Source organism: Trichechus manatus, unplaced genomic scaffold (genome assembly GCF_000243295.1).
Source record: "Trichechus manatus latirostris isolate Lorelei unplaced genomic scaffold, TriManLat1.0 scaffold00001, whole genome shotgun sequence".
Classification (NCBI taxonomy): Eukaryota; Metazoa; Chordata; class Mammalia; order Sirenia; family Trichechidae; genus Trichechus; species Trichechus manatus.
In genome coordinates, this window is record NW_004443937.1 from 32,803 (window position 1) to 45,640 (window position 12,838).

The 12,838-nt window shown below is 36.3% G+C and overlaps 1 protein-coding gene across 1 annotated transcript in view; it reads left to right on the plus strand.

The window, feature by feature from the left end:
• LOC101345497 (contactin-6) overlaps positions 1-10,532 on the plus strand; it is a gene marked incomplete at its 5' end in the record, with an annotated part of 39,762 nt that extends 29,230 nt beyond the window's left edge. Inside the window, 3 exons of the mRNA XM_004368664.1 lie at positions 7,948-8,060; positions 9,414-9,582; positions 10,432-10,532. Coding sequence (XP_004368721.1) covers positions 7,948-8,060; positions 9,414-9,582; positions 10,432-10,532 — 383 coding nt within the window. The remainder of the gene's footprint in view (positions 1-7,947; positions 8,061-9,413; positions 9,583-10,431) is intronic.
• Between the last annotated feature and the right edge of the window lie 2,306 nt (positions 10,533-12,838).

The window sequence follows — 12,838 nt, forward strand, 5'->3', positions numbered from 1 at the left end:
AAATGGATATTCTGGGAAGTTGCTGAGCCAAGACTCAGGTTACTGTGTAATCACATTGACCATTTTTAGGAGGACTGAGACCTAAAAAAGGAATATATTATTTACTTCAAATATGTATTTCTGTGACTTGAATTTGCTAGCTTGATTGTCCAAGTAGGCTAAATTAACCATGTGTTAACTTGTGCTAACCTACTCTGCCTGAATTTGAATTAGGTGCCAAGAACATCATTGATGGTTTACCTCAGGGCCAATGCACACTAATCCTCATCAATGGTGGGGGTGGGGGGCGGTGTCTTTTGAAAAGTTTATTTAATAAGGAGTAATTTAACCAAAGATAACAACACTACAATACATCTGCTGAGGAAAAGTGAGAATAGAGTCAGAAATTTAGAGAGGAGGTTAGTGGTTTTTTTTTTTTTAAGTATCCATTTTCTTTCTTAACAAAACAAAACAACAACAAAAAACCTTTGTAATTTCTAAATGTTTTCATGGCAAACTTGCTTGAATGTTTCTCAAATTTGGCTTTCACCAGCCTGTATGCATCAGTACCATTATCGAAACAGCCAAGAAGCCCTTAGTCTTCATTTCACTGTATTTGAGTACCACTCAAGCCTCTAATTTCATCCTTTTGACATTCTATATCACTGACGTTGTAAAAATAAACAGTAACTGTACTAGTTTCCTATTGCTGCTGTAACAAATCATAAACTTAAAACAATACAAATTTATTATCTTACAGTTCTGGAGGTCAGAAATAGGTTTTATGGGGCTGAAATCAAGGTGTTAGCAGGGTCATGCTCTCTCCAGAGGATCTAGAGTAGTATTAATTTCCTTGCTTTTTCCGGTTTCTAGGGACTACCTACATTCCTTGGCTTGTGACCCTTCCTCCATCTTCAAAGCCAGAAGTGCAAGATCTTTAAACCCCTCTCCAACTCAGACCTCTGCTTCTATTGTCACATCTCATTCTCTGACTCGTCTCTCTCCCTCTTTCCCTTATAAGGTCCCTTGTGAATACATGGAGCTCACCCGTGTAACCCAGGAAACTCTCCCCATACAAGATCCTTAACTTAGTTACAAGATCCTTAACTTAGTTACATCTTCAATGTCCCTTTTTCCATGTAAGATAACATATGCACAGATTCTGGGAATTAAGAGGGGGACATATTTGGAGAGCCCTTATTCTGCCTGTCACAATTACATTTCATTGAGCACTTCTATGTGCAAGGCCCTGTGTTAAATTTCTACATAAATCATCTCATTTAATTTTTATGAGAAATAAAGGAGGTTGATATTTTAACTCCTAGATATTAGGAAACAGATGCTTAGAAGCATTTTACATCCCGCTAGACTGACACACTACAAACCAAAACCAAACCTATTGCTGTCGAGTCAATTAAATCTCCACCTATGACCACTGCACTACTTTACAGTCTCATCTTTTAAACATCTAACTAGTCGCTCTTTCTCCAGGCTCTCAAGTTTTCAGTCCAAACCTCAAACTGCTCGAGATTTTTCTTCCTAACACATGCTCATAGCCCTCTTGCCCTCCCCACATAATTTTGTTGACCACTCTACTCTCAAGAACAAAGACTAAGAGAAAGATGTACTAGATGCTTCACAACTGGTCCCAATCTTCCTTTCTGTCCCTTGCCTCGCCTAGTCCTGGCAGCACTAGACTTGCTGATCTTCTAGAGTTTAACATCTATTATCTGTCTTCATATATTTTCCCACCTTGCCTTGCCCCAGCCATACCTATAAATAGTCAAATGCCCCTTCTGCCTCTCTGTTGCCTTCCCAGATTCCCCTTTCACATGTTTGCATTTTCTGGGTTTTCCCATAACATTGGCCCTTGTAGTGCATAATGGAAAGAACACGGACTTCAGAGTGACACAAAGTTGGATGTGAATCCCAGCTCAGCCATGTACTAGCTATGTAACAGGCCTGATAATTTGATAACTGAATCCATTTTTTTCCATCTGAAAAACAGAGATAGTGATACGTATCTCTACAGTTTGCTCTAAGAACTAATGATATTATGAACACCTAGGTAACCAAGAGGTTAACATACAGACAGCTGAATGCGTGTTAATGTGTACTATTATATTCCTCCTTTAAAGACAATGTTATTTTCTTTGCATTTTTTTTAATGTAACCAAGTACGCGTATTTCTACTTTTTCTATTTATATATTTGTTGCAGGATTTTTCTTCAAGGGTCATGGAAAGACATCAAGCGCAAAGACAAAAGTGCTTTAATAAAACATTAAGGATAGCCCTGTTTCCAAGTGCTCTTCCTAAATCTAACTCTGATTTTCCACGTCCTTGAGATGGCATCAAAATTACCTCTGAGTCACGGTGATAGCACAAAGTGTTGGCATCCATCACACTTTCACACCGTCACTGTCTAGATTTTCAGTCTGAGATTTGATCATTCATTGTAAATCTGAGAAAACACAGCTCACAGTTACCAAAAGCTCTGCCTGTTCTGACTGGCTAAGCTAACAGAAGACAGAGCCTTTAAAAAAAAAATAATAACGATGATGATTCAGCCATTCATTCAACAAATAGTGCCTCCCATGAGCCGTGCACAGGGTTGGATGCTGAGAGCTTCAAGGAGATTAAAGCAGCCATGGTCTCTCTCTTCAACCAATTTCTATTTTAGCAGAAAGGCAAACTAAGAGAAGTTAAAAAGACAAAGAAACAAAATAATAATAATTAATGAAAAGTGTGATACAGAAAATACCTAAGAAGGAGGGCCTATATGGGGAGCGCTACATATTTCGATGTCATAAAAGATAATAAGGAGATAGTGGACAAAGGGACCACTAAACAGAAGGAGCAGAATATGTAAAGCTTGAAGAGTGACTGTTATTAATTACATCTGTTTATGGTAATGATGATGATAGTGGTTTTTAAAAAATAAATGTCAGTGTTTCAACTGTTAGTATTGAGGCTTAGTAATGCCATATAACTGATATATTGGAAAAAGAAAACTGAGGGATACTGCAAATATATTGTGATGCACACAGACATCAAAAAATAAATGGGATTAGGATTTACAACTAAAGGGAGAAAAATATTTACATCAGTCCCAAGAGGAATAAAGAAACAAAAACAAAACAGTGCTTATTTAGACAGAGTGTGTCAGACCCAGTAACAGACACTGTTTGCAAATTCTGGTTCGCTTTGGCCCCTGATGTTGACTGACTAGCACTCTGCACTAGATTCTTTCTTTCTGTAAATATGCAATCAATTCATATTTAGACATAAAGGAAGCATTAAGATTTTATTTCATCTTGCACTTATGTTCTCTCTCTCTTGCCTAAATGTCAACCCCATGCTGTTACTTAGAAGTGCAACATAAGAAGTTGTTTTTGAATTGACTTCACAGTGTGAACTACAGTTGAATATAAATGCCATCTACAAAAAAATTGATCACAGGGAAATCATTAGAGCTTGCAGGGTAGTTTAATGTTGCACTGTCATTTGATTAATATAAAATTATTTAGACTTTGGAAACTGCCTGGAAGGATTTAAAAAAAAAAAAAAAAGCGCTTGTTTGTTGAGTCTACCATTGACCAATTTGGTACAAACATCCATGGCAGTGTTTCATATTATCCATGTTACAGTGTTTTGGTTTTTCAAGGTAATAGAAATTTCAATTTCATCATATCTATTTGCAATCAAGTTTAACCACATCGAACTCATGAAACCAGAACTGTTAACAATGTACAGATTAAGGTAGGGGCCTTCTTAAGTCTCTAAAACATATATATATACATATATATATGTATATATATATGTATATATATGTATATGTGTATGTATATGTGTGTATATATACACATATATACACACGTGTGTATGTGTGTGTGTGTATATATACACATATATATATATATATATATTTTTATGCCAGACATAAGTCATTCACATTGGAGACACAAAATATATACATATAAGAAAGGCTATATAGACTACGAGAACTTCCCAGATAATTAGCTGACACCTCTTTATCTCCTTTTCAAAAACACAATAAAGAACACAAGAAAGGATGATATTATTCAGGGATAATCTTGAATATACACAAATTATATTTAAGAAGGGAATCATTTGCAAACTTCAGAATTGTATTCTTAGTAACAAACCATTTCCAACACAATTGAAAAACTGATTGTCGTAACAGCAAGACTAGAGAACTGCTACTCTCAGCAAACAGAGAACGAACAGTTATCGAGCTTTTAACCGTACCACTAACTAAACGAGGAATGTTTCCGATTGTATTTCATGTAAGCTAAAATCTTAAAAAGCAGGTGCCATTTCTCTCATTTCAAAGATGGGAAATCAGGGGCTCCTGGAATAGACTAGATACAGATTCAAGTCTCTTTGGATAAAAAGTCCAAGCTTGAGCAGTAAAGCATTCTAAGTAATCCACACAATTTGCTTATCCTTCCAAAGTATTGGGATTTTCACTCCTCAGAGAACTATTCTCATTTTATGTCCATACAATATTTTACTTCTACTTTGGTAGATAAGAAAACAAATACAAACAGTAAGTGTTATAATCAAGTTCACAAACTTGTCACTGTAGTTGGCAGAAGTCTGTTCTTTTGTCTCCCATTGCTTAATCTATGGATTCACAGGGTTGAAAACAGTACCTTTTCATTAAAATTAATAAAAAAGGAAACAAACAAAGCCAATACAGCAATAGAAGAAAATTTCAGAATTCATCACTGTCAATGACAGCAAAGGAGTGAATTTATGTTTGCCCTGTATTGATTGTCTGATGTTGAATGCTTAGTTTTAAAGAACACAGACATAAAAGAAATCTGTCAAAACAGCATATGAGATACTAGAATTTTGACATCTTGTGAGAATGTTAATATTTTTTATAGTTGAGAAAAAAGGTCAGAAAAGGCACTTTGGGATTAGTTGAGGGAGAATAGTTACAAAATCACTGTTGTTGCCATCCAGTCTTTCAGAAATAAATTTATTGACAAGCATTCATTGAGTGCTTACTAAGTGTAAAACCCTCTGGCCTTTAATTATCATTGGGTTTATATTGTCAAGAATTGTGCTAGGGCACGAGCAATCCAATTTGCTTGTCCATCTTAAAAATCCATATGGATTGGTGTGGGCTTGGCAATGACAATTGGCCCGGTTTGTTAGACAGCATAATGAATGGATTGACCACATTATGTCATTCATAGATCAGCCCACAGCCCAATATGTAATCAATACGACCTGACAGAATTACACAGGGCTCTGAGCAGTTTTTTTCTTTTTTCAGCCTTTCCAATCTGCAAAGACATTTATTCAACAAACATGAATTGTTTGTGTGTATAGTATGTAAGTGTATGTAGTCAGGCACTGTGCTAACCAAAAAAAACTGTTGCCATCGAGTCGATTCCAATTAACAGTGATCCTGTGGAATGGAGGAGAACTGCCCAATAGGTTTTCCAGGGAGTGGCTGGTGGATTCCAACTGCCACCCTTTTGGTTAGCAGCCAAGCTCTTAAGCACTGTGTCGCCGGGGCTCAGGGCACTGTGCTAGGGGTTGGTAATTTAGAGCTGAATAGAAACACATGGCCAAGAATAAGTATGATTCAGTGTGATAAATCCATAATAAAATATTAACTGAGCTCTGTGGTAGCACAGGTGGTTGGTACTACGTTTGAATCCATTATTTTGGCTATTGCGTAATTCATCTCATTGAGGGTTGCCCTCATTTTCACAGACCTTCTGCTTTACCATCCATGATGCCACTTTCTAGCGATAGGAGAAGATGTTATTTTTCTTTCTGTAGAAAATGACATCATACTTGGTAAAAGAGAAGCCCTGGTGGTGCAGTGGTTAAGTGCTTGGCTGCTAATAAAAAAATCAGTGGTTGGAACCCACCAGCCACTCCGTGGGAGAAAGATGTGGCACTCTGCTTCTGTAAAGCCTTATAGCCTTGGAAACCCTATGGGGCAGTTCTACTCTGTCCTATAGGGTCACTATGAGTCAGAAATGATGGCAACAGGCTTTTGGTGCCATGTTCCAACTATGGTGTAAGTGACTGGGTGAACAAAAGTGATATCCCAGTATGTTTGGGGAGGCAAGGGAATGTTTCATGCAATGTAAGGCACTCTTTATGCAGCAGGAGATGAATCTTTTCGTGAAGAGATGAAATAGTAGTTGAGTCAGGATTCTGAAAGAAATCACTTCTATTTCCTTCAGTGTTATAATGAGTTAAATATTATGTTCATTCAGCCTTACAAATTCAAATAAGATGACAAAAATATCTTGCTGGGCAGTTTTATCTTTGCCTTTGCTTTCCGGCTGAATTATTTTTAATCTCTCCAGTTTCTTTAATCTCAGAAATAATCATTTGGACTCAAATCTTTGAGAAACAGCATGTTGTCATGGAAAAACACTAGATGGGAAACCGGTAGACCAGGATTCTGATTTGTCTCAGCCAATCATTAAGTGCCTCCTTAGGGATAAGTGGCTTCCCAACCTCAACTCCAGTTTTCTTGTATGTAAAATTCTCTAGTTGGATTAGATTTATTATTTTAGAAAGCTAATTCTATATCCCTTTTCCCTTACTTCTCACCACTGCCAACCCAGACAACGATAATTTCAGGGAACTAAAAGCCACAGTTTGAATTTGGAGTAGACACCTTTTGAGATGTGTACCCAGTTTGTAGTGATTTTTCCCTTTTCTTGGTTCCCATCAGCTACATCTATTTTAAATAGTTCTTGCCTTTCTCACTGTCTGGCTGCAGTTGGTTGGGCTAGGATACACACATGGCCAAATTAAGCCACTCACTAGCTTTCACCTGAGATTTCTAGCTTGGTATATCAATCTTTGAACTAGGGAAGGTTTAAAACCTCAGGTATGGTGGGCAGTCATGTTTTCTGCTATGTATACTGAGAATGGCAAAGAGATATTTCAATATGACTGTGCATAAAACAGTGCTGTGAGAAAGAGTCAGAGACTGCTCCTAGGACCTTTGCATTTTTTCGTTTGTCCCTGCTTGGGATCTGATGCATTCTGCCATGTGTTCTAAGAAACTCCCTTACAGCCTTAACAATCTATTACCAATATTTTCCTTAAAATATCTTAACCTGATTGTGTCACTTACAGCTAAAGAGATCTAACAAACGCAAGGTTAAAAAGCAAAAGACTATTAGGAATAAACACATCCATGCTGATATAAAAGATTTTCAGCCAGAATTTGCTTCACATGCTCATTGATCGATAGCCAAATGGAAGGGGCCCTCCATCTATCTACAAATTACTCAACAGCAATGACTACTAAATTAATACTGGACATGCCAGAAGCCATATAAGTTTGTCATGAAGACATCCCCAAATAACCAGAATTTGAACGAATTTGCTTATCTTGATGAGAATATAATTTCAAATGCCACTGAAAATATATAACTCCTTCTAATCATCCACGATTTATTTTTTCTTCTCATGTTGATGGTACATATAGTAACTGTTATGAACTGAATTATGTCCCCCTAAAATATATGTTGTAACTCTGAACCTCTGGGCCTGTGCTTAAAATCTCATTTGGGAATGGGTTGTCTTTGTTATGCTAATGAGACAGGATTAGTGTAGGGTGTATTTTGAGCCAATCTCTTCAGATATAAACGAGATTAGGACAAGCAAAAAGCAGAGATGGGGGAAGAGAGATGCCAAGCCACATGAAGATTACCCAGGAGCAGAAGCTCAGAAGAAACAAAGACCTTTCTCCAGAGTGAACACAGACAGAAAGACTTCCCCTAGAGCCAGCACTCTGAATTCAGACATTTATCCTCATAGACTGTGAGATAATAAATTCACGTTTGTTAAAGCCATCCACTTGTGGTATTTCTGTTATAGCAGCACTAGATAACTAAGACTGTAACCATGAACTAATTAATATTCATTCAGATCTTATGATTATCTTTTTAAAGCTCCAAGTCAACCACCAGCAAATATTGCCTGGAAACTGACAAACTCTAAATTATGCTTGAACTGGGAGCATGTAAAAACCATGGAAAATGAGTCTGAAGTGTTGGGCTACAAGGTGAGTATTTAGTTTTCCCTATAATCGTATCAGTTATGTTGGAAGGAACAGGAAGTGTCACAATGTAATAGAAGACAAATTTTATGTACATGGAAACATAGGAGTCTTTTCAAAATGTAGTTTCAAAAATATTTAGCATTGTCAGTTACAAATTCTTAGTTGAAAAAACTTTTTATATTCTTAGGCCCAGTAATGTGTCATGGAGCATCAAAAACTAAAACTTTACAAGATGCAATTATATTTCTTCAAGTGACTCTCTTTGCCATCAAAAAGTGATGTCGTATGTGAGTAGTAGATGTTAGATGAGAGTACGGTTAGGGAATGTATTTGAATAGAATTTCTAGAACTTAGGCTGCAGTATGATGTGATCTTTAAAGAACATAAAACGAATCTAACAAGAGTATAGTCAAGTACCCAGAGCAAATCATTTCCATCAGTGTTAATGGACATCATCTCTTGGCAAAGCCATATATTCAGGCATTTTAAATGGGTCCAAACTAAACAGTGACTTTTTACAGTAAGCTCTGAAGATAATAGCCTCAAGCTATTTAGTTAATACAGATAAATCTATGGCAGTCCTCAAGTTACAAATAAGATCCATTCCTAACTGTGTCTTTAAGTTAAATTTGTAAAGATAAGCAGGTAAGTCAGAACAGGTGCATACCAGGGTTTCAAGCCAGTTCATTCCAGTTGGAACCCCTGCTGAGAATTTGCATTTCCACCCTATATATACTGAATCAGAATCTACATTTTAACAAGATCCCCCGGTGATTTTTATGTATAATAAATTTTGAGAACCACTGCTCTACTAGTGGTTCTCAGAATTGGTCCCCAACCAGCAGCATTAGCATAGCTGGGAACTTGCTAGAAATGCAAATTCTCAGCATGTGTTCAAACTGGAATGAACCAGTTCAAAGCCTTGGTATATATGGTTCTTATTTAGCCTTACTTTAGTGCAAGAAAAGGCTCAAAGCCTTTTCAATAATTTAAAAGCTGCAATGAAGCAAGTGAAGGTGATTGTTATGAAGAATTTGTTGCAATTAGGGGTTGGTTCAATCATTTTCAAAAAGAGGGCAAATGTCCATAACATTAAAGGGCAAGTACAAGTTGTCCATAAGTCACACGTTCATAACCCAGGGACTTACTATCCTCTCACTCTTACTTCAGAGGCATTGCCCAAAAATGAAATCTTTCTCTTAACAAGAACAGCTGAATTTAATGAAAAGACATCACTTGGTATTTCCATCTGAGGAGTACAGCCTTTATGATAACATGCCTTAAGTGTTCCATAACAGTTTTTGAACCTTACAAAAGCAACAAATCCATGTTAATTTGATTCACCATTTTATTCAGATTCTGTACCGACAAAACAGGCAAAGTAAAACTTATATTTTGGAAACAAACAATACATCAGCTGAGCTTCTGGTTCCATTTGAAGAAGATTACTTGATTGAAATAAGAACAGTCAGTGATGGTGGGGATGGAAGCAGCAGTGAGGAAATTAGGATTCCAAAAATGTCAAGTAAGTTGAGTCACCATTGCTACTGTAAAGTTTGATTCTAGACAGCTGCAACAAGAAATGCGGGTGCTATGAAACTTTCCAATCCCTTGTTTAAATGTTGGATAAAAAAAAATTAAAAGATCTGTGTTTCCATTTTCAATTGCAAGAGGTAATGTTCTAATTTTTCTTGATAACAGTCCCTCGAGTTTGCAACATGCTTATTTATATACAGTATTACTAACAGTTTTATGTTTCCTCATTTGAATTTTAAAAAAAAAGCAACTATGAGTCAGTGATACATAATTTCATGATTCTTTCTACTGCACAAAAAGCTTCCTCATTGGTAACTTCATACCTGTTAGAGCAGGAATAACAAACGTGGAGTACATGTAGATATACCACCATTCCTGTACTCACGGCAGACATTACAAATCAATCATGGCATTCATACTGATGAGCCAGACTTCTGAATCCTTCTCAATGCAATGTTCTAAGCAGCCAACATCATCATTCAGAGTTAGCACATGATAATAATGTACTATTTCTGCTGTAGATGAATCTCTAGCTCCTGAATCACTCACGCCTGAAGCTGCAGCTAAGTGAAAGTCATTTGCTGCCCAAAGATGGTCAAGCTCTACTTCACTCTTTTAGGAAGATTTGGCAAGTGTAGGAATTTTTCTTTTACATTTTTACATGTAAAACAATCATCCTAGAACAGAAGGTAAAAGCACTTCCTAAACTTGAATATACTGTGAATAAAAAAGTGTAATAAAATGTTAGAAATGATAGTGTGAAAATAGGGTCTTAAAGAATTAATCCACCAAGTAATTTAACTCTGTCTAAAGATGCTTTTGTTTTTATTTTTTGCAGGTTTAAGTTCCAGAGGAATTCAAGTCTTAGAACCTAGCATCCATTTTCTGTCAATTGTCCTTGTGACTTTTTACTGTTTTGCTATCCAGTCACTTATATGATGAATAAAACTGTAAGTCTTTGAGGGATTTTTGAAAACAAACCATTCTCTGTAAATAAGATCTCTAGACCCCAGTCTTAAGACACATTCTTAATACAGACTTGTTTGGAAAGAAATAAAATGTATATTATTAAGATGTTGTAAATATCTATGGTACATCAATAAAACAATTTTAAACACTTTTGAATTTTAACGTTCACACGTGATTACATATGTTCAAAAGGTGCCAAATTACTTGTGGAGTTTTAATTACTGTGTCTTTTAACTGACTTTTATTAACCCATTGCCATTGAGTCAATTCTGACTCATAGTGACCCTATAGTACAGAGTAGAACTACCCCATAGAGTTTCCAAGGAGCAGCTGGTGCATTTGAACTGCCGACCTTCTGGTTAGCAGCCAAGCTCTTTAACTACCAGACCACCAGGGCTCCAAGTGACTTATAAGTGACTTATATGTTGTTACTGTTAGGTGCCATTGAGTTGGTTCCGACTATAAAAAACTCCCCTTGATGATGATAAATATGACATAGATCCACAGTTACCATAGCTAAGATGTGTGTTTTTACATGTTCCAAGAAATTTACTTCAATATTAAAAGTTTTGACCATACTTGGTAATAAAATAAAGTTATTTATTTATATTTTGTATTCTTTAAACATGTAAGCTATCTCAAAGTATGGTGTGTTTTTCATAGCTCTGAATCAAGTTGGGACAGGAAATATTTGTACTCAATATCAATATACATGATGTTCTTCTTAGCTCACTTTTCTAGAAGGTACAGTAAAAAAAAAAAAAAAAAAAAAAAAAAGGTTTTATGGTAAAGAAATAGAAAATAAGGGAAATGAGCACCCACCAAAAATAATGTCCTTACATCTCTGGTATGCAATAAGAAATTGCTCTCAGCAAAGTTACAATTTTTTTAACCTAACCAATATTCTCTTAAGGAAAAAGTTGTGTGAACAAATCTCGGGTAATTATGACAAACTGATCGTAATGTATGTGGCCTTATTTTTATACAATAAAGAAATCTGGGAACAGAATTCTCTGGCCAAATTTTCTAATTTTGGTCAAAATATGTGCTACCAATTTTCTCTGTAGCTATAAAATAGTCCTGCATTGTCCAGAATTTAGAAAGATTTTTGTGGGTTGACTCTTCTCTAGGGTGAACCTACCTTAAGTCAGTGGTACCAATTTTGGGGATTGCATGATCTGGAGGAAGCAGTATGGAGAATATAGGTTAATGACTGGACCGATGCGATTCTCTGTAGCCATTCATTTTCTTCACAAACAGCCTTGAGGGGTTTGTCCCTGCTGTCAGCCAGCTCTAGCTCCCAACCAATTAGGTTTGATGTCCTGCTGAACTATGTGTGAGAAACCACCACACTAGTTTTGCCTTCTTCACATGGTATAGCATCTTAATTTTATTGAAAATATTTGAACTATCCTCCAGCAATTGGATTTTGTCCTTTTCATTTCTAAAGAGTTTTAGAGCAGTTTAACATACCCAACGTCATCAGCAACAGATGGACAGTTGCTTCCCTTAGTTCAGAAACGTTCACTGCCTGAATACTGCGTCAAGCACATAGTACAATTAATGAGCCTTATTCTCCCCAATGCCTTAAGACTTGGCTACAGTTTTATGGAGTAAAACAAATAAGCAAAAGCAAGCTCTGTTTGGCACACTCATGTGAACGACTGCCTGTCAAAAACACATCTGTATTGTTCAGAGATACCAGTGCTGACATATGGTTTTAATGGTTGTCTCAACTTGGCAAGAGACAAGAATTATGTTCGCCTCCCAATAAGTGGAGATTGATAGTTAAATATCCTATGAATTTTTGTTTTCACAGATTTAGTGAATTAGATACACAGTCATGTTGTGCATAAGTCCTAAAGCTAAGTCATTCCTTACAGTAAGTATGTTTATAGGGTGCTCTTTAGTTTATCATTGTTTCAGGATTAAAAGTATGTATTATTTAAGATGTGATGTTATTTATATTTTCATTTACATAGATAACTTCATACTAAATGTTTAGGAATATAATGTGACATTAGTATTAAGCAGCATGTGCTCTGGCTAGCAATGGTTTGCCTCACAAGTAAACTCAGTGAGATTTTGGATACATCTTTAACATCCCCCTATTATTATTATCATCCCTGGGCGGCCCAAATGGTTAAGTACTTGTGTATTAATTGGAGGTTGGTGGTTTGAATCCACCCAGAGGCACCTCGGAAGAAAGTCTTGGCAATCTACTTCCTAAAGGTCATAGCTGTTGAAAACTATACCCTATAGAGCACAGTTCTACT